This window comes from Adiantum capillus-veneris, chromosome 26 (genome assembly GCF_014529385.1).
Source record: "Adiantum capillus-veneris isolate H3 chromosome 26, ASM1452938v2, whole genome shotgun sequence".
Classification (NCBI taxonomy): domain Eukaryota; kingdom Viridiplantae; phylum Streptophyta; class Polypodiopsida; order Polypodiales; family Pteridaceae; genus Adiantum; species Adiantum capillus-veneris.
Window position 1 is genome coordinate 22,899,603 of NC_140956.1, and position 21,925 is coordinate 22,921,527.

Consider the following 21,925-nt stretch of genomic DNA (forward strand, 5'->3'; position numbering starts at 1 on the left):
TTTAGGTTTTACATTATGTCTAAGCACCATAGGTATTTTAAAGGATAGTGTAAGTGCCATGTTGACAAGATCAACTCTCAATATCCACCACTTGACTAGGATTGTGTTTCACATGGTACTTTCTACAAGTGCCAATGGAGTCTTATCGGTACTTAACAAGGCACTGTAAGTAGATAGAACTACTTAAACTCCACCATTTCACAAGGGTTAAATATGACATGGTACTTTATATAAGTACCAATGGATCCTTATAGGTGTTTCACTCAAGCTCAGGGATGGTAGAAACGAGGTAGAACTATCAAATTTCACCACGTGAATGCGATAATATACACCATGGTGCTTTTTGTAGTACCCAATGAGACATTATTGGTGCTTTGTAGAGCTTAGGTGCAGTAGCAAATAGGTCATGCTCTGAAAATTTACCATTTGACAATGATTGAATAGATCATGGTACTTTTTGTAAGCACCAATGGAAGTTTAATGTCCACTGCTTCACAAAGCTGAGGGATACTGGTGGAAATCACAAAGTCCATGTATGTGACTATGATTTAAGGTACTTTTTGGAGCTAATTAATACAGAAGCTTTTTGTATGGTAGTTCAAATTGAAGGTGCAACCATGAGTAACACATAGGCACTTGTACATATTGTTGTATTACTTGGTGGAATTTACAGTACCTGTCATAGGTTTATTTAAGAAATCATATGCATTTATCTTTCGAAGTACATATTTCTTGGGCCCAAAGTACATATGCCTCTTTTTCAAAGTACCATGCATGTGTTTGTACATTGTGAAATTACATATGCCTTTTTTCAAAGTACCATCCATGTGTCTGTACATTGTGAAAGTACATATATGCCTTTTTGCAAAGCACCATGCATGTGTTTGTACACTGTCAAAGTACCTATTCCTTTTTTTCAAGTTCCATGAGTTCCACATAGGTTCTATGTACATAATGTTGTATTACTTGGTAGATTTTAAATTACTTGTCATAGTTTTATTGATAAATCATATGCATTTATCTTTCAAAGTACATAATTTTGTTTCCAAAGTACCATGCATGTGGTTGTACATTGTGAAAGTACATATGCCTTTTTCCAAAGTACCATGCATGTTTTTGTACATTGTGAAAGTATATTCCTTTTTTCCAAAGTACCATGGATGTGTTTGTACATTGTAAAAGTACCTATTTGCCTTTTTTGCAAAGCACCATGCATGTGTTTGTACATTGTGAAAGTACCTATTCCTTTTTTGCAAAGTACCTTCAATAGTAAGTTCTTTTGATTGGTACTCTGAGCCTATCCTTGGTACTGTCATAAGTCCCTACAGTGTATCCTTGCTACTTTTTTGACAATACTTGCAATTGGTGGTTTCAACATACCCTTGTTATCCCTTGGTACTATATGTATAAGTAATCATGATAGTTCATTTAATCTTGGACAAATGGACTAATATTTACTTCCCCTTTGTGGTGCAGAAAAAACTGCTTGACCTGGTAGCATCAGAAGCTACATGTGCTGCTCAAGTCAAATTTTGTGAGAGCTTGCTAGTGCAAGTGAAGAGAGGTGATTCAATGTTGCTATGTCCCACAGTTGGCGTGCATGGGAGTCAACTGCGAGCCAAAGTGATTGTTCCAGGAGCTTGTACTGCATGTGGTTTAGGTTTTGTGGGTTACGACGTCGTGTGTGTGTGTGTATACACTAGCATGTGGTGATACATACCATGCTTTGTGTTTTGCTGGATGGACTGCGTCAGAGAAAGTATGTGACAACCCCTCCTGTAAGCAGAGTGTTCCGGAATCGGCAAAGTCAATGCTTGTGCATAATGGTTGGTTTTTTATTCTCCATGTCTGCCTTGATTACTAGAGTTTGTTAAGAATGCTTTTAACTTATTTTGCACACTTTTGTGGTGTAGTGGTAGGTTCCAGTCATATGCCTTATGCAACAACATTACGAGCTGAGGTGCCAATACAGAATGTTGATGCAACTCCCGATGCCCCCACTGTGGACGTAGACATGCAGTCTGTTGATCAGTCAACTCCAGCTGGTAGGGAAGGCTCATCCTTGGCACGTGACAAAACTCTGGCTGTCGAGGAAGGCTCGCATGTGCCAGGTGAGAAGACGCCAGTTTTGGATCCCTGTAGGCATTGAATAATTTTTTATTGTCCCCTCTTTATGGTTCAGCTGGACAGTCCAAAAAGGCGCGAGCAGCAGGTATCACCCGTTCATAGCAGGAATCTAACAAACCAGAGGATGAGAGTGATGGTGAGACCTCCTTTACGCTTGAATTGTTCAGGAAAAGAATCTTAGCACATAGAGGAAGTTTGTAGGCTCAAGCTCATTGATAGTGTCATTTCTGTAATTTATGTTCATGCTCAACTGCGTGTAAGTCGAGTGGGTCTTGGTTTAAGGTGGAGATGGAAAAGCGACGAGCAAGGAAGTTCTGGAGTCACTGCCTCCCCCAAAGAATTCGCCCATGAAAAGTACTCCCCTCCGACATCCCAGTAATATTTCCCACCCCCCAAAGCCTCGTGTTTGCAAGAAACTGTGACATTTGTCACTTAGTGTCTTCACTCTCTTGTAATGTCAAGAATCTTTGATTCTTGCTTTTGGAATACAAATGAGAATGTTATGTTGGCCTCCATTTGTCTTTTTTGCTTTATTGCAACGGTCACGTTAGTACAGTGTTCGAAAGGTGCTTAGTCTATTCCTTTTCAATTTGCAACCATGTCTTTTACAGAGATATCAAAAGAAAAGGGGACTCTCAAACTGCCTGTCGAGGAAATAACAATCATCAGAGTTCCACCGCCCTATGTTCCAAGCACAATCACATCGTTGCCATTCGATAACCCTACATGACCAGCATTAGTGTTTGATCTTAATGGTGTTCTCTGTGCTTCATGGTTTAAATCTAACCCTCCTGATCTGGAAACTACTGCATTCGACCTCCTCCAAGAGGCGAGGGACAGGCTGATTGAGCCTTTTTCAGAATTTTTGCTATATGTATGATTTATGCATGCCCACCGAGTGGGAATTGTTGTAGTTTTCAGGTACCTCTTCGTTCCCAAGGATGCAAAACAATTCTTAGCTTGGGCTGTGGGCTGGGAAAATATTTACATCTGAAGCTCAGCAATGCTGGAAAGAGTGGACAGACTAGCCTCTACAAGTTTTAAGGGGATTTGTGACTACTTCAACGGATGGTCAAGACAACAGCTATGTGATGTAGCCACATTCTCCGTGGCAGGTGAAAAACCAGTTTTTTTCAAGAATTTGAAAAATTTTCTGAAGGTGGTTCGACGATACGATGCGAGCAATGTGCTATTGATTGACAACAGTTTTTATAAATGCCATTATAATCCTCCCGGTTCCTACATCATTGTAGCTAGTGATAGCCGTTTTTCGGCTTTCCATAATTGCCATAGTAAACTACCTCACCCTATCAAATCACTCAAACATTTTGGTTATCCCTACCATTTCACTATACATAGGCGTGTCTGAGTTAGGGGACTTTCTCCATATTTTCTTAAAAACCCTCAATTAGCTAGTCACTGGGCTAGTTGAGCCAAAAAACTAAATAAAATCAAAAAAATAAAATATATTATGGTCCATTTGTGTGTAAATATTTCATTGTATATAAGGCCTAAATAAAAGGATTTTTCATAATTATTTTGGTATTTATTTAAATATTTCTACCTATGGTGTGTTATTTATGCTATGTACATTGACTCACCATTACCATATTTTTTCTTACCATTTTGCATACTCTTTATTCCATATAAAAATAATTTCATGCAAGCTTCTCTTATTTTTGGTGTAACTCCATCCCAATAAAAATCCAAAAAAACTAGTTTTATTTATGTGTATATTTTTTCACTATTGTGATTTTTTCCTTCCTACATCTATTCTCTATTACTCTCATAAATTAGCCACCAAAAATATTCATCTTTTTATGGTAAACTTATAATGAGAGATATTTATTTTGACCCCTTTATATTTTTTCCACCTATATTATTTATATTTGACATGTACATATTTTTTTTAGACCCCTCAATATTTGATTTTCTTAGTTGTACTATTCACTTATACCTTGTGCAGTGGAAAAAACAGTCGGTTTTGCTGAATTTTTAAAGATCACATGCTCCTAGAATTTGAAAAGGTGATACAAGCAAAAGTTGTAGCTCGTGAGCTGAACTTTCACCTCAAATTTTTTCATATTTTTTTGAGCTATGAGCTGTGAGCTATGATTTTATTGGTGGATCCCAGTTTGCCCATGCTATGCAGCCACACTCCCTCTTCCACTTTATCATTTTCCTCTTTCACACACACTCCTCCCTCTCCTTCCCACTCCCAAACCTACAACTCCCATGTCCTAATTCACCCTCTTCACCATTGCCACATCTCTCACACCTCCATAGCCTTCATCCTCCATTTCTACACCCTATGTGTCCCCCTTTCTCTCTACATATATGTCAATATTACCATACTCTCTTCAACTTTGTAAAGAACTTCAAAAAAATCAGCAAAAATCCAAAGATAACCTCTGCAAATGAAGGGCTTTATCATGAATTTTCCAAGGTTTGAAATAACATAGCTTCATCGACACGCGCTGCTTCGCCATGCTGACCGCTTCTTCTTCCGGTGCTGTAAAGAGGTGAATGTCAACTTCTCCGAAGCTTCAACCTCTCTTTACAAGCTCATCCCTTCTCTAACTTTTCTCATCATATATCTCACCATTTGGTGAATGATTTTATAAATATTTTGTAGTGATAATTACTAACTACTAACCACTAACCTTATTGTAAAATGCACCCTCTACTAGAGTAGGCACTCCCAAATTATTCACTCAATCCTCTCTCCTTTCATCCTCAATAATTCTCTTCCCTTGAGCCCACATCCATGTGAGTCAAAGGATAAGAGAGACCCACCCTCATTCAAAAAATAAAATATGCATAATATTTGATTCCTTCAAATAAACTTGATTAGACATAATCCAAATCGGGGCTTCTAAACCTATAAATAGAGCCCTTCTCTCCCTTGAAAATCATCACATGATCACACTACACCACACCATTCTCAACATATAACACACCACTCTTCAAGCCTAGTTGTGTAGAGTGTGTGCATCGTGAGTGCTCTATTCCATCATTACACATAGGTGCATGGAGAAGCTTGAAGTTAGTTATGCCATCTAGAGGAGTGGAGTGTATGCCATACTCTTCACCACACTTGTAGCCTACTCTTGTGCATAAATAAGATTTATAGTTTTGGGTGCAATTGTATGCTGCAACTACGACTCTTCTCTCCAAATTGACTTGATAAGTTGGCTCATCAGGTGGTTGAAGGTATATTGTCCTTGAAGTTTGTTGTGCCATTTCATGCTTGGTGGTTTGAGGGCTTGTTGAATTGTTTGCCTAAAAGGTCAATTGTAAGAGGGTGCTCGGTGAGAGGGCTCCCGTGACCCTAAGACAATTTGTGTATTGGCAACAAGGTCAAGTTTTGTGTTGTCTCTCTATTTCTCATCAAGCTTTGTGTGCATCTAGTCTTTAAGGCTAAGACTGAGTTGCTCAAGTTGATTTGTGCTCTTTACCTCTCTCTGGCGTGGTGAATGTTTGTGTTTGGTGTGTGTGGATATCTTGCATTCCCCTCTCTTTGTGTGTTTGAGTACAAGGAGATATCACGTGCGTCCTAGTTCGCATCTACAACTAGGTGGTGCCCCTTTTCTTGTTTGGTTTCTGGCTGTGGGTTGTTTTTATCTCTGATTGTGCTTGCTCCAGCCCCAATTGAGCTGCATGGGAGCCTCGAAGGGTGTTTAGTGGCCTCTCTTCTTGTTGCCCGCCCCGGACCGCCTCACTAGCCTAGAGGAGCGGCGTAGTGACTTCTTGTCCAGGGTCATGAAGGAGGTCTTGTGAAATGGAGTGATACTACAGATCAGTCAGCCAAAGCTGTCACCTTCAATAATGCGAAGCCTACATTGGAGGACGACTATGTTAAAGCTACACTTTGGCATGGTGGAAAGATGACCAGTTATGAATAATACTTGAAAGGGCCACAATTGATGCCAATGCTCTTTAAGCGCTAGTGTCTCTACATTCTCATGTAGTGGTGTATTTGTAAAGAACGTATGTAGTTTTGTAAAGCCATGTTTTGTAGCAACCCCTTGTATAACAAGACTTGTCATTACAGGTACCTATTTGTAAGCTAACACTCTCCACAAAGCCATGTATATGCCTACTTCCCATGAGGATTTTTTTTATGGCAACATTTAGAATGCCTTTGTACTGACTGCCTAACGTGTAACTAGTCGGCAACACGAAAATTGAATTTATTATTATTCCATTATATCACCATTGTCGTTTTGGACTCAATTTATTTTGTGGGTAGTGTGTGCTTGGTTGTGGCTGTGGATGGTGTGTGAGACAGGAAAATGAAGGCTTCTACTACCTTGCTATGTTTCAAGATCGGAGGCCTCTTGTCATTACAATCATGCTCTTTTAGCATTTTACCACTGGAAAGTAGCACTACAAGTACCAACCATGGTACTTGGTGTACCCAATGTGCAAACAGGTATTTTAAAAAGGGACTGTGTAACCACCCACAATGGTACACTATCTTCAGACAAATACTTGTGATAATGTTGGGAGACTACAACCAATGGTACTTAGAGTACCAAATTTACAGATATGGTGCATTCATGATACTTAAAGTACCTAATCTGCACACTTCTACAATGAAGAACATGCACTTAGAACCTGTGATTGGTACTTTAAGACTACCTAGATTACCCCTATAAGTACCTGAACAAGCAGTAAAGTGCTTGAAGCCTGAACTATAGTACTTAAAGTACCAAATGTAATGATATGTTGCAAAAAGATAAAAGTAAGAATCAGGAGGCTACATTTGTGATTATGTGTTTTTGGAGGACTCCAATACAATGAACAGTAATTGCAGCAAAACAATTGTTTATCAGGCTCCAATATAGAAAGACCTACAAGACCATTGGCATGCTGTTGTACACATTTTCATAAACTTCTGCAGATAATCTGAACTTATGTGGCTCACCATGTAAGGGTTCCAAGGGTATCTTGATGGATCGAACCACGTGCAATGCTAACAACACTTTTGGCTGTTCAGGAGGGATGTAATAAACATCCTCGGTACCATCAACAAGCTCATAGTAGTATCCCTCAACCAGATATGAATTAGGAAAAATGCAATTGTCCCAAGAATCTCTTAGCGCTCGTGTTGTTTTGTATTTCTCCTTTGAGCACCTCAAGAGGTAGAAGTCTGCTCCATCTTCGTTCGCATTTGTGGCAAAGTTGTCACCTACACGCAGAGCGTCGCTAATTGCATCGTGATGTCCACCATACATAGGCAAATCTGATCCTTCATCCTCACTTGATTGATCGCTTTCTCGATCACTGCCATCCAAGGGTTCGATGATGATGTACTTCCAGTTCTCGACGTGTGTGTTGTTAAGGCATCGCCTCCAGCGTTGTGACATACAAAACAAACAAAAACATGAGAGAGCTTTGTAGTGCAGTGCATACTTGTCATTCCTAGAGTGTCCATTCACACAATGCAATGAGTGTGACCCTTCCACTCGCTTGCAATTCCATTTCCTCTCCCTAGGTACATCAGCCGCATCCCAAAAAATTCGAGTCACCTCTAACTGGGTGTTTTCATCATGAAATTTATGTTTCAAGAAATTGACCACATCCTTGGCACACTTCATGTGCCAAGCATCAGGTTTCAATTTCTCATGTGTCAGAGCCCTTTTGACAATAGCACCAGCCCCATCATGCTCTCCTTTGCCATGGCCCGATGCAAAGAAACTCCATAGCATCTCAATGCCAGTCAAAGAATAGTACCTAGATCAATCCCACGTCTCAAAGACTAGGCAAGAACACAAAACTTGCACACTTGTTTAAGAGTCAAAGGAAGCTAGCATACCTTGACACAAAGAAAAATGGTCTAGATGCCTTGAATTGAGCAGCACATCCGTCTGACCAGACCCAGTGCCGCTTCAAGAAGTTGAAACCTTGCTCCTATAGCCACACACTATGAACTTGCATACAATGTTGTACAAACAATGTGTCATGCTTTGTCATCAGATATGTAAAAATGTATAGTTTTTAAGACCCTGTCAGCCTCGTCCTGAACATAAGTGATGTGCACCAAGATGGTGACTTGTGAAGAGTACCAATGCATTAATTGGATTTCATTTTGCTCCTTGAAAGAGTAATTTTCAGCAAAGTCTATAACAGAGACTACCACGTCTCTAGGAAACCTTTGAATGTAGTCTTTGAATTGTTGAGATTGCCACCTAGTAATAAAATTGTGTTTGATGTAGATGGTTAGATGATTTTCAAGGAAGGATGTAAAGTCCTTGCATCCCATCTCCTTGACCAGTAGATCCTTGCGCTTCTTGCATTCTTGATGGGCTGACGCAACGTCTTCAAACACCTTTACTGAAATCTGGAATGCATTTTCAGATTTTTCTCTTGGATAGAGCACTAACCGCTTTGATCCACATTGATCACATTCTCCCTTCAAGCAAGACGGTTTATGAAACGTAGACTCATCTGGCTTTGGACATAATACCATCTCAGCCAAGCTGTTGATGCTACTGTGCATGTACGCAGCAGCTCCACACTTTCCTAGGACCTCTTCTGTGAAGCATATATCACAATTGCAGCCACACCCTTCACTGTGCACTCCTATCTTGTTTTGTCTCATCTGGTTGAATGCTTTCTTGATGTATATCATCTGTATGTGAGCAATACAGCAGCAAGTGTACCTATCCTTCAACTTGCGAACAAACCAAGGCTTCAATCCTTCAAAACATCTGAGAGAGATCTTGATGTGTGAATACTGCATATGGAATCTCCTATAGAGATCCACCTGTCCAATGAAAAGTAAATCTCATCAAAACCTGTAGTCAAAACAAAGTCAAAGTCATTGTAACTTGAATTTGCTACCTAACATGGTACTTTCCTAGACCTTTCATTAGGTACTAAAGTACCTAAGACACTGTAAATGGTACTTTAAGAAGTATCAATTTCTGCAAAGTACTTAAGCCTCTACAATTGGTACTTTAATAAGCACCACAAAGACTACCTCTAAAGTACCTATATACCTAGATTTGGTATTTTGGGAGTACATGTTTGGTCTCATGCTAGCTTTAAGAAGTATCAATTTCTGCAAAGTACATAAGTCCCTGCAATTGGTACTTTAATAATCACCACAAAGATTACCTCTAAAGTACCTATACCTAGATTTGGTATCTTGGAAGTACATGTTTGGTCTCATGGTAGCTTCTACCTAATCTCAAGGTACCTTTCAAGCTTCCAAGTACCCTAAGAGGACCTAATAGTATACATTCATGGTTATAAAGGACCTATGAGTTCACAAAGGTTGTTTTAAACTGCCATTGAATGGACATTGGTCATCCAAAAGTACCCAAATAGGACTTATGAGTTTACACATGGTGCTTTTGAGCACCAACCCCTGTGGACAGGAAAGTATTACTACCATCTACATGTAGGTACTCAAGGTAATCTTCAAGCTAATATACACCTACAAAGTAACATATAGAAAATATGGTAGTATTGAAGAGTCTATGCAGCTTGCCACAAAGCACCTTTGATTGCTTTTATGTATACTTGAGGTACTTGAATCCCCTCATGAATGGTAGTCCTCCAAAAGTACCAAAGGATTACCTTTTGGAGCCTACACACCTCTCGGGCTTGATAGACAGCATTATACTTGATGTAATACTACCTATATGTAGTTACTACCTATGTACGCATGGTACCTATACTATTGCATACAAGAGAACAAAATAATTCAAGAATTTTTAGAGCATACCTGTGACTCGTCAAGAAAATGTATTGGATGCTTAATGTAAGATTTTCGTCCGAGACGTTTCTGGCACACATCCTTTTTGTTTGGCGACACTTGCGTCTCCGTTTGCCAAAAAGCAAAAACATTGTCTCTTGTCTCCTGTGTGATGCAACGGTTTGAGGCTGTTGGCGTCGGCATAATTGCAATGGAAATGCTTCCGCCTCAGCCTATTTTAATCGTTCATTAGCTGCTGCAAAATTTCATCGATGCAGCCCTGTGAACCTCGCCATCTCCGAATTGCTTATAGACCTTGATGGATCCCCTTCGCTATTCACCAGCTTCATGCATAAAGCCCTATTAAGTTTCAGCTCCTCTTCAAACAATGATGCTTTGACTTTGGTGACTGTACCCTGTATGTTGGAGAGTATAGATTTCTCTACTCCATGGTGCAACCATCAAAAAGTTGGCTTCTCTAAAAGCAATCGAAAGGTGGCTTTCTTAGCTTCACAATTCATGCCTTTTGTAGCTTCTTGCTAGCAAAGCACCATTGTTGTGCAAACTGTACTCATATCTTTTGGCGTTGACAAGCATGATGCATCACGTTCTCTTTTCCTTTGACGGCTCTCTCGTTTTGTCATGGCCCAATACCGTCGCATCCTGCATGTGTCTTCTTGGAAAATTGAAGTTGAGTACTCGGTGCGGCCATGAGGGGGTAGCCCATCATGTATTGGATTATCTTCTACATGATCTTCAGATGAGTGAGACCACTCCATTGGATTTGAAGCTTGCTCATTGCAACCAAACTCATTGTCTGCAATCATGGGCTGCCACCCAATGTGATCCATGTTGTTGGTGTCCAATTGTTTCCTCTGTAGATGTGGGATGCATTGCAAGTTGCAAATTGTGTAGATAATGATTCTGGTGCACACTCCCTCTTCCAAACTGTTCACACCTACACACATGGGCTGGTGCTGGATTTCTTCTCCCAACCTATCGGTGCGTGTATTCATGTGGGGTTGCCAATGCCTATGGTGCAACATCCCCTCCTCTTCCAAGCTATTCTCACCCTCACAAACATGCTGGTGCTGAATTTCCTCTCCCAACCTGCTGATGCATCTATTCATGGGCTGCCATCCACATTGAGAGTAGAGAGAAAGCTGCTGTTGTTCAAATTCTTGCTGCCACATCTGATCAGCCACACCAATACCCTGCTGTAGATTCTCTCCAGCCATGATTCTCTCCAGCCACACCAATACCTATCAACTGTAATATGGCTTACATCAAGCCAAGTAGACATTAATGAGGCAGAGGGCTACACAAGCCATGCTTGCTTGCTTCAAGAGAAGGCTCCTGAGAGATGGAGGCAGATTGTTGTAGATTGTTGCATGGCATGTAAGCAGAGATAGAGAAAGAGATCTCAGACTCTAGGGAGAGGGAAAGAGAGCTCAGACTCGAGAGAGAGGCGCTCAGCTACAGCAGCATGCGTGAAAGGCAGACGGACAAACAAAAGCCAAGAAATCGTTAAAGTCGTTGGCGACAAAGTTTTAAAAAACTTAAAATTATTAGTCTTCACAAGAACCTAAAAAAAGTGTGCTAAAGCACCATCCATAAGTGCCACACAAGAAGTGTCACAAGGACACTACTTTTTGCATCACCTTTTCATGCTATCACCTCTCTCTCTCTCTCTCTCTCTCTCTCTCTCTCTCTCTCTCTCTCTCTCTCTCTCTCTCTCTCTCTCTCTCTCTCTCTCTCTCTCTCTTTGCACACTTAATACCAGATGTCCAAGCCAGAAATAAGAAATGGTAAGGAAAGTAAGTTGAAAAAAATCTATGGCACGTATATTGTGTGGACCGCTTTCTTTCGAACCTGCTATGTCACTCCCTTTTGCCTCCCTCCTAATCTACCAAGGGGTGGTTCCTTGAGCTATTTTGTTCTTGATAATAATGTGCACAGTAGCCAACAAAGGTTTAAAGATGTACCAAGAATATGCCATGCGCCCCATTGGGGGTAGGTTAAAAAACAACCTACACGTAGTTTTTACCAAAAGCGATCAAGCTCTCTACTGAAGGGATTTATCCCACGGAGAATAAGTGGATGCCCTAAGGGGAATACTTTCTAATTTTTTTGTAAGGGATTTTGGATTGCTATGTATATAGAGTATTTACTAAATTTATATTGTGTCCCCATTCCAAGGTCTCTTTTTGTGGATTGAAATCCCCAACTCTATAGGGCGGTGAGATCTTTTTTGTTAGCAGATGAGAGCTATAATTGTGTCAATAGTCAAATGTGTGTGTGTGTGTGTGTGTGTGTGTGTGTGTGTGTGTGTGTGTGTGTGTGTGTGTGTGTGTGTGTGTGCATTCTTGCCTTCTCCCAGGCACCATACACAATGGGTCGACAATAGGCCCATTGTGCATGGGCATACTGCTGTATTAAAGAGATGAGATTAGAGCAGCTAAATTGCAAGCTAGGCAAGTCATTCTTGGAAATATTCTTGGTGATTGTAGCAATTAGGTCATTCCTTCTAAAACCATTAAGATAAAATTTGTGTATAAGAAGCCGGATGTCTTCCCAAGCTAAGAAGCAGTTAGAGGATGAATACAAGACCAAGTAAAGAAGACTGATGCATGTATTAAGAGCTGTTTTATGAGGTCGGTTGCTTTTCTTTTTTATGAGCTCAATGGAAGAGATATTCAAAAGATCTTTTTTCTAGGTGAAATGGTAGTCATAGACGCCATTACAGGTGTTATGTAGCATAATAGTAAAGTTTAGGAATTGAGCATAGGTGGAAAAGAAACCAGAAGATGTAGTGAAGCCTTTACCGTAAGTTGGTTCAATTTTAAGGCACTTAGTGTAAAGAAGGTTAATCTCCTATGAAAAAGATCTACCTTCTAGGATTAGAATGTCATCTATGTACCTATAAGTACGCTTAAATAGGGAGAGTTTATGACAATTTGCGTCACCTTTCATGGTTTTGAGAAACCATTTGTATTCAAAGAAGGCTAAATATAAATTTTACAAAAGGGGTGAGCATGAAAAACCCATAGGGATTCCTAGGAGTTGGTTAAACATTGGCCTCCGAAGATGATACAACAATTGTCAAGAATCCAGGTAATGCAATACACCAGCTTTTCTTCATTTTAGTGGAAGAGGTGAGATGAGTGGGACTTCTTAATCCATATTGGTTTATTGGTGAGGGAGATGTAAAAATTTTCTTTTTACCTCATATGCTCAAAAGCTATCCCGATCATCTTGATTAAATTATTCTTCAACCTCGATTCACCATTCACGGGTATTTTCTCATAGCATTGAGTAATATCTGCAGTAAAGAGATGAAATATTTGTCTAGGTAAGTTGAGATTGACTACAGTGAAGTTTTTTACTAGCCAAAAGGGGTTATAGTGTATCTTGAGGAGGTTTGAACAAATTTTTTGCTTAGTTGCACACACAAATTCAAACTCAAAAAGTATAAGGTCAAGGCAAAGGGTGATATCTTTAGTAATGTCAATGAATATTCCATTTGAGGCATCAGATATCCATCTAAATTTATGTTTATGATGTTTATATGTGGAAAATAGCTTAGGAAGCTTGACTATCTTAAGAGAATATACAATATTATTAAGATGCTTAGTGATCTTATCAGTAATCATACTAGGGGTATGGCTAAGCAACGTGCCCTTCCAAAAATACAAGAGTGTGCTGCTTTCCAAGCCAAGTTTTTACACATAAGAGTAGGAAGTTGGTGCTTTTATCAAGCCCTATGACAAACCAATTATGTGTCAGTTTTTGAAATTGAAGTTCAAGATGTGGTGTGATCCAAGTATTGTTAGTGGATAGCCGTTTGTATGGTAGGAAAGAGGTCTTTTGAGTCAAAGAGAAATGACAAGGTCAATTAAGAAGCCAAGTAAAGCTTATAAGGCAAGATATGAGTTTTTTGGAAATCAAGGGATGTGATTCGGTCCTTTAGCAAGGATTTTCAAGACCGTGGTGTCATCAATAATATTAAGATCACAAGTGCAGACATCTTTGCCCAAATCACCAAAATCTTTGCAAAAAGTGGTATATTTATACAAGCGCATTCTGGGATAGTGTTGTGACAAAAAAAATCATTACTATAGACAAGATTCTTGATAGGTTGTTGATACCTCCAGCCAATAAGGACATTATGAAGCATCTTATGGTTTCCAAAAAGTAATTCAAATCACTCACAAAATATTGTTTTGGGGGGAAACCAATCCAGAAGTCCATTTTGAAAAAGACAATGTAAATAGATAGACTCCAAATCCCAGGGAGTCCACTGTGTAAAAATTGCATATAGCACATGCAAACAAGAGGTATTTAAATAATCCCTTACTTGTAGATTTTTAAGTATTATATGTACCATTATGTATGCATTTTATAAAAAAAAGATTGCACTTATGTATTGAAATTTTCACTTTCTCAATTAAAAAACCTTTTATGTAAGTACTTTTTTCTATAAATGTACCTAATTATAAATCTCTTATTTTGTGCGCACGTACTATCTTACATATTTCCTAGTGGATGCCCAGGCTCCAAAGTAGCAGTCTTTTTTGTAAGATGCATCCTTCTACAAGGACCAAAAGCAACCTGCACAATATAGATGATCATAAGTCAAGGAGGTGTCGAATGGGAGTAGTTCTACCTCTTTCTCTAGTAAAGCTACAAGATTTTCCCCTATTAAAGTTGGAGGAAATACTTGGGGTTAAAAAAGATTTGAAAGAGTTATTAGGGGTGGTTAAAGAGTTCGGTCTTTTAAGTGAGGGAGAATCATCTTCCTCAATACAAGGCTTGAGTAAACTAGTGATGAGTATATTTTATAGTTGGCATAAGTAGTCAGATAAGTCCTTGGTTCATCATATTTGAGCTCTTTAAGGATATCAAGAATTAGCCCATGAAAAATGTTAAAATTAATTTGAGCAACCACTAGCTGTTTATCATGTTCCCCTAACCAAGAGCAAATGAGGGGTAAATGAAAGTCCACCAATTTTTCAGGTAAGAGTTGATCAAGGTGGTTGAGGATATACCAGATAGCATGGTCAAACCACATGATGTTGGACTCACAAGAGGCTTTGGAGTCAAGAAATTTGCAAGCACATTTTAGATAGGGCTAGAAAACATTCCATATAGATTCATTGTAGAAGTCAGGATTTCTTTTAACAAACTCCACGTTGCCTTTTGTATGAATGTATAACCCTGCATTAGAGGAGCACTTAGAATGGTCAACAAAGTTAAGGTTGAAGGGGGCTTTGATGAGTTCTCCTTTGTCTAAAAATTGTCCTCCTTTCAATATTTTGAGTCTGCAATATTCAACCGTGGATGCTAGTAGATTAGCCAAATAAACCCAAGTTTCGCTAAGGATTGGTTCCAAAAAGGCTTTGTTGGGGAGGACCCAAAGCTGATGGTCCACATTAAAGGACTCAACTTCAACTTTTCTAATTGGTAAAAAAGGAAAAACTTTGGAAACTTTGGTTACCATTTCTAAAAGGTTAGAGTTGTTGAGGGAGAAGAAATTGTTTTGAACTTCCTTGACGACTTCCAAAGCAGCGTTGTCTCTGCAAAAGATGCCCCCCGTTTGAGGGATAGCTAGAGTAGTGGGGGCACTGATAAAAGCTGGGTTGAGACCACATAACTTCTTGAGAAAGTTAAATAATTCAGCCCTTGATGAAGAGAACTGAGCTAGCTCTTGTTGGTTTTGTAACAAAAGTATCGGTAGTTGGGCAGTATACTGGGCAATCCTAGCAACCCCGTCTTTGGTGTCTTTGTCTAAAGTAGCCAAGATTTTGACCCAATCTTTAAAAGAAATTATGTGCAAGATAGAAGAATTTTTATCCGTAGCTAATTTCAATTCATAAATAAGTTGAAAAGCATCCAAGCTGCTTATATATCTGAGGACAGGGAGGTTGCTACATAGAGGGATTCAGAAGTTAATTCCAGGCCTTGTGAGAGAGCAAGGGTCTGCAATAGAAAAAATTCTCAATTAGTAAGAGATTACTTAGGTTAAGAGGTTACAATGCTCTTAGCCTTTCTAGAAAGAAAAGGTCTGGATCTAGTAGCGAGGGCTTTTTTAGGGGGATTGTCCTTTAAGTAAAATCTAATCTGTTCTAAAATTTTTGTATGCTTCTTTGGGTCATGGATTATCCTCATGTGAGCAGTCAATTTATAGTGTTTGTGATCCTGAAAGATAATACAAAGTGTAGGTTAGTATTGTAGGTTGGATTCGCAACCCTTAAATCGGCAAAGTCGAAACGACTATGATAGCCGTGAGCAGGTATCCAAAATTATAGTCTAAGAAGGACCACCAACCTAAATAAGAATTATAGACAGTGGATCCATCTTAGCACTATAATTTAAGCAAAATCCTAAAGACAACGTCCTGGTTCCCCAGAGAGCAAGGAAAGCCTTATGTATAGGACGTGTGTGTAGTTGTTTTACTTAAATAATGCGACAGAAATGAACATTTCAGTTCAAAAAGACAGATGGATTTAAACAAGTGACAATGATTAGTACAAAAATAACTCAATCACTAGGAAGAGGATGGGGTCTAGGAGGGCCATGAAGAAGCAGTAAAGATTGGAGTTACATATTTTCCACATTTTTCCAAAATGGTCATGTATTATAAATTCTCGATTTATTTCAAGCCATTGTGATATTTTAATGTGTTACGGGATCAATGGGAGTTCCAAGCTATAAAGAACAGGTCAGTTAGTGTTCCTAGGTAGCAGATTCAGTAAGTGGTGGAGCCCTAAAGGCCTGGGTGCCCAGACATTGCATATTTTTACCTTGGGTATATAAGGCAGTGTGTAAAGGAAATTAGGGTTCTCAAGCTCATTTGTTGAGAGCACTCTTTGATGATAGCTGTTGAGGTGTGTGGCTATGGAGTCCTTGAGCTTCTCCTTGCTCATGTGACTTGATTAACACTAATCAATGCTTAATTCTCTTTCACTATGCCTCTCATATGCTTCTTGTGATTGCCTATGATGCTTAGATTAGCTAGATCTTAACTAATTAGTGGTTAATCCAGCTCTAATATTGTGTGATTTCCCTCTTTTGCTTGTGTGTGCATGTAGGTTTGTTTGGCAAGGGAGATCCTGGAGTGTATGGCTAAAGTGCTTGAATTGTGGAGTGTGTCAGTCTTTACAGATTGACCATCGTAGTCCTGGGTTATAGCGGTCTGAAGTTGGTGGTATGTAGAAGGGACAGTGGATCTAGTGATTTTTTCCCATTTTGGTACGCATTGTTTGAGGTCATCCAAAAGTCAGAATGCAGAGCAAGCAGATGAAGTTGAAGTCTGATATGCAATATTTGATGTAGGATTGACGGCTTGGTCATCAAGGAAATAGGATTTTCTTGAAGCAGTGCAAAAAAAGAAAGGTTTTTGGGGGAGTTGATGGTTTTTTTCCACACCCATGAGGGTGCATTGCCTTTAGAGCCTCGACGTGTCATGGGGAAATCCCACATGCAATAATTGGAGTACCAAACATGGAATATAATGGGTGGAATGCGGCCTTTAATGGGCATCAAGTTGAGTGGGAGGAGATCCTTGGCAGTTTGGCGATGGCCTTGGCCCCTAGCGTTGTGGTTGGTGGCGTGCCTTGCTGCCCGTTGTTGTGGTGGTTTTGACAGTCAGGCATTTTGTTGGATGGTGCTATAGTACATGTGCTGACATGGAAATCCTCCAGTGGGAGGTCTTCTCGCGGCACCTCCAAGAGGCCACACATTTTGTTGAGGAAGGGGGGGGCTCCCATGAGCCCTTGTCACGGTGCCATGACATCAAAGTTGGAGGGGTGCTTCACATGCAATGAAATGTGTGAGAGAGGGAGATAACTAGTCGACTTGTCACACCATACAGGGCATACTAGAAATGACATGAGCAATTGTGTGGAATGTAATCAAATACTAAAAGGACCTCACAAGAGGGCTACACGAACAGAGTAGGACACAAAATTTTATTTTTTGGGGTTTATCATCTCATATAAGAGGAGTTTTGGAGTATTGTAAAGGGCTTTTTGCCATTGGGGATTTTGGCCATGGTTTCCTATACAATGCCAAAGGAGGGCTTGCCCGAGAAAGTGTGCATCGTGTGTTGGCCTTGAGGAATTGGTATGGTGGAATCGAATTGCCGCCCTTGTAGTGCATTGAATTTTGATGTGTTGGTCCCCTTCTCCCTTCTTTTTTTAATTTTTTGTGCGTGGTTTTGGGTGTGTGTCGACAGGTGTGCCTCCCTAGGTTTTGTGTTGTGCACACAGAGAGAGAGAGAGAGAGAGAGAGAGAGAGAGAGAGAGAGAGGTGCAATTTTGAGTGTTTTATTGGGAGAAGTGTGTGTGTGTGTGTGTGTGTAGGTAATTTCTAGTGGATAGGGATGTTGTGGAAACCATGGGCTATAGAGAGGCATTTTTTGTGTGTACGAGGTGTGTTCCCTATTCCCCTCTCCATCTTTTGGTGCCCCCACGGAGGATCACACTGATTCCTCCATGATGATGAGTTCGTGATCAAAGATGTGGTAGAATTTGGGTCCGATCTTCAATGGTGATGAAGAATTTGGGTCCCATCTTCAATGGTGATGAAGATGCGGACGAATGGTTGGCAAATTTTGAGTTGTTTATGCTCTCATTATGGATGCAAAGTGATGAAGAAAAAGTGCAGACGGTGCCATTGGTGTTGCGGGATAAAGCAAAGGCGTGGTTTGAAAGTTGCAAGAAAGCACAATTAGATAGATAGGTTACAAGAGCAGTTTGTGTGTAGGTTTTAAAAGAGGGTGTCGGTTGGTGAAGCGAATGCGAAATTAAAAGTCTACGACAAGAAGTGAAGATTTCAGCTTTTTTGTTAATAATTTTGAATCATGCTAGAGGGATTTGGTTGTTGTTACCCAAGTGGTCAATGCATATTATTTCTAGCTGGATAAATTCTTAGCTTGCCTGCACCCTTATGTTTGAGAGAAGGTCGATGATGAAGAGACAAGAAGCTATGATAAAATTGTGAAGGTTGCTAAGGTAAAGATCTGCAAAGTGAAGAAGAAATTGGAGTTGGGCTTGTTGAATCCTGCAAAGTATATGCATGTTGTGGTAGCAGGGTGTTCTATGGGCCAGTCAAAGGTGGTTCCAATTGTGTGGAGTGCAAAGCCTACTAGGGTAAGGCCTATGATCGATTATGTTCTTTGGAGTTTCCTCTTTGTAAGATGCCTATGCCGATTGTGGAGGAGCTCTCAACAAAGATGAGCCTTTTGTTAAGAGGAATTGTATGCGGAGGAAGTAGCCAATGCCAAAGTTCAAGTGAAGCCTAAAGAGGTAAAGCCTATTCCTTTATAGATAGTGCATTCGGAGATGTATCTAGTTTGTAGGTGCCAAAGGCCTAGAGTTGAATGAAGAAAGTGTACAAAGGTAGGTTAGTGGTCAAGTTTTTGTGAAGCAACTAGTGGATAAGGATGCACGATGATGATGATGAGAGAGCAAGCTTGAGCTTTTGGGAAATGAGTAAAGAGGATAGCTTTGAGGATGAGTCCACATCCTATGGTGAGTAGATGGGTCCTGACAAGCTTGAGTTGATGAAGGTAGAGCTACCTTGTTATGTGGATGAGGATCTATTTATTGGCCATGTAATTGAAGAGCATGTCAAAGTGTCTGAGCCCGTGGAGGAAGGTATGCAATTGAAGGTGCTATGCGGCACCATGTTCATGAATTTACTGATGAAAGTAGCTATGGAATGTTCTCTAGTGGTGCAACAAGTACAGGGCTTGTTCAAGAAGGAGGAAGCTGATATGGTTGTGGAAGAGGAGTAGGTAGAAGAATAGGGTATGCAAGAGGTGTTGGTGGAGCCGTGTGGCTCTATTTGCTTGGATGGTTTTGAGGATGTTGTAGGTATGGAGTGGGATGGAGAGTTGATACAAGTAGAGGATCCTTTGGCAAGGGAACGGGTGTTTTTTAATGTCCATGGAGAGGAAGAGCAAGCTATGGATGTGACAAATCTCTCAAGAGAGTTATGTGCTACACTGTTGATGGGTATGCTTGTGGATGCTACTATGCATTAGGCTATCCGCCAATTGCAAGGGTCCTGGGAGGAGGCATCTACTTTACGTGGTTGGGAGGGAGGGTCAAGTATGTGCATTGATATGTGACAAAGCTCTCAAGAGAGTTATGTGCTACACTGTTGATGGGTATGCTTGTGGATGCTACTATGCATTAGGCTATCTGCCAATTGCAAGGGTCCTGGGAGGAGGCATCCACTTTACATGGTTGGTAGGGAGGGTCAAGTATGTGCATTGATATGCATGTTGAGCAAGATGGTGAGCATGGTAGTGCTCTATTTGAAATAGGTTGGGTGCAATTCTACTTAAAATTGCTGCAAATGGATGGCTATGGTCTCGGTTACATCTTTGATCCAGGTAGAAGCAATGTTATGATGCAAGGGGTTGGGCAATATGCTTGAGGAGGAGAAGCAAGAAGAGGAATAAGACTTTGTATATATATTTTCTTTTTTGGTTCATAGCCTTGGCTAGTTTTGCAGTTTTTAGGCTAAAGGTTGTTTTTGGTTGAGCACGAATGTTCAACAAGGGGGTTGGACAATGATGGTGCAGCTAGAGTGTGTTGACCATAGCATCAGGCACAAGCATGGATATGTATACTAACAAGTGCAGGCATGGGTAATGAAGCAAGTATGAAGTGCAAGTTTGGCAAGGGAGATCCTAAATTGTATGGCTGAAGTGCTTGAGTTGTGGAGCGTGTCGATCTTTACAGATCGACAATTGGAGTCATGGACGCAAAGTTATAGTTTTGAAGCTGGTGGTATGTAGAAGGGACAGTGGATTTGGTGATTTTTTCCCGTTTTGGTACGCATCATTTGGGGTTTGCAAGAGAGCAATCCACTGGCGAGCTATCACTCTGCATGTTTTGAAGCACCAATGGCCCCAAAAGATAGACGAGGCTCCTTATATACAGCCACTAGCCCAATGAGAAGATGGTGTTGTCTATAGCATTAGCTATGATGCAAACTACAACCTGGCAACATGTACGTATTATGATCTATTGGTCCAGACCCATTTCCATAAGTCACCCAAGAGAGGAGCATTTTTTTGTGTGGACAAGCTCACTGGTTCTGACAATGTTAAATGTTGTGGAGCATTTGATTTTGTTCACGTTGGTATGACTCTAACCGATTACAAGAAACCTGTCTCACTTCAATGGTTACTCTACCTTGGCCGCTTCTCCTTATAAGGTGTTAGTGGCAATTGTTTCTTTGACAAACCTTACTACCTTTTCTTTCAAATATTGAAAAGCAATAACTTAGGCATGCCACACTTTGCAAGGTAGGCTCGGCCATGCGAAAGTGGTGGCAAACTGTTTGTTGCAGATGCAAAAGAGACATTAGCCTCCAGCCCTTTGTCAGAGGGACAATCATGCACGCTCGGTCAACATATTCAATAAGCCGCCATCGACAAAAAGTGCATGCAAGAAAGGGTTTCACAGGCAATGATCTACCATGTGGGGTATTTCAATTCGTGGTAGAGAAGGGCTAGTTTTTGTTTGGAACTCTAGTGTGATAGCAACGTGGCTCGCCACATCCAAAGGGAGGGTGGGGTGGGCACCCTAGTGTGACAAGGGTCTAAGGCCTTTGTCACTGGTGATTCGAAGACGACTAAAGGAAATGATGTTCATGAGATTGGGACCTTGGGGAGGTGCTCAATGTTTCTCATCAACAATTGACAAGCAGTAGCATGGAGCTCATGATTGGTAAGGCTACGCTTAACTACAACATGCGGCATGGAGCTCGCGATTGGTAAGGCTATTCTTAACTACAACACGCGGCATGGAGCTCGCGATTTGTAAGGCTATGCTTAACTACGGATCGTGAGCTCGATAGAAATACATATCAGTGGGTCTCCAAGGTAACGTTTCTCAAAGCCTTTGAACACCCAATTTTCCCCCACATAGCCAGATATCGACTCATCTACATGACCTACTCATGAGCCACATTAAATGCAATGAGGATCCCTTGTTGATAACCAATATCCTCACATGTTTGCAAGAGAGCAATTCACGAGCGAGCCATCCCTCTGCCTATTTTTGAGGCCCT

General features: G+C 40.4%; 1 protein-coding gene and 1 long non-coding RNA gene across 2 annotated transcripts; one reads left to right on the forward strand and one right to left on the reverse strand.

The window, feature by feature from the left end:
• Positions 1-653: 653 nt before the first annotated feature.
• On the reverse strand, positions 654-8,764 carry LOC147423123 (uncharacterized). The gene is made up of 2 exons (XM_086501450.1): positions 8,403-8,764; positions 654-828 (listed from the first exon to the last, which is right to left on the reverse strand). The coding sequence occupies exons 1-2, from the start codon at positions 8,762-8,764 to the stop codon at positions 654-656; spliced, it is 537 nt and encodes a 178-aa protein (XP_086357576.1).
• LOC147423124 (uncharacterized) lies at positions 1,511-2,634 on the forward strand. Its single transcript, XR_015186698.1, has 4 exons — positions 1,511-1,826; positions 1,914-2,111; positions 2,183-2,263; positions 2,410-2,634. It is a non-coding gene; the product is annotated as an uncharacterized LOC147423124 (long non-coding RNA).
• Positions 8,765-21,925: the final 13,161 nt, after the last annotated feature.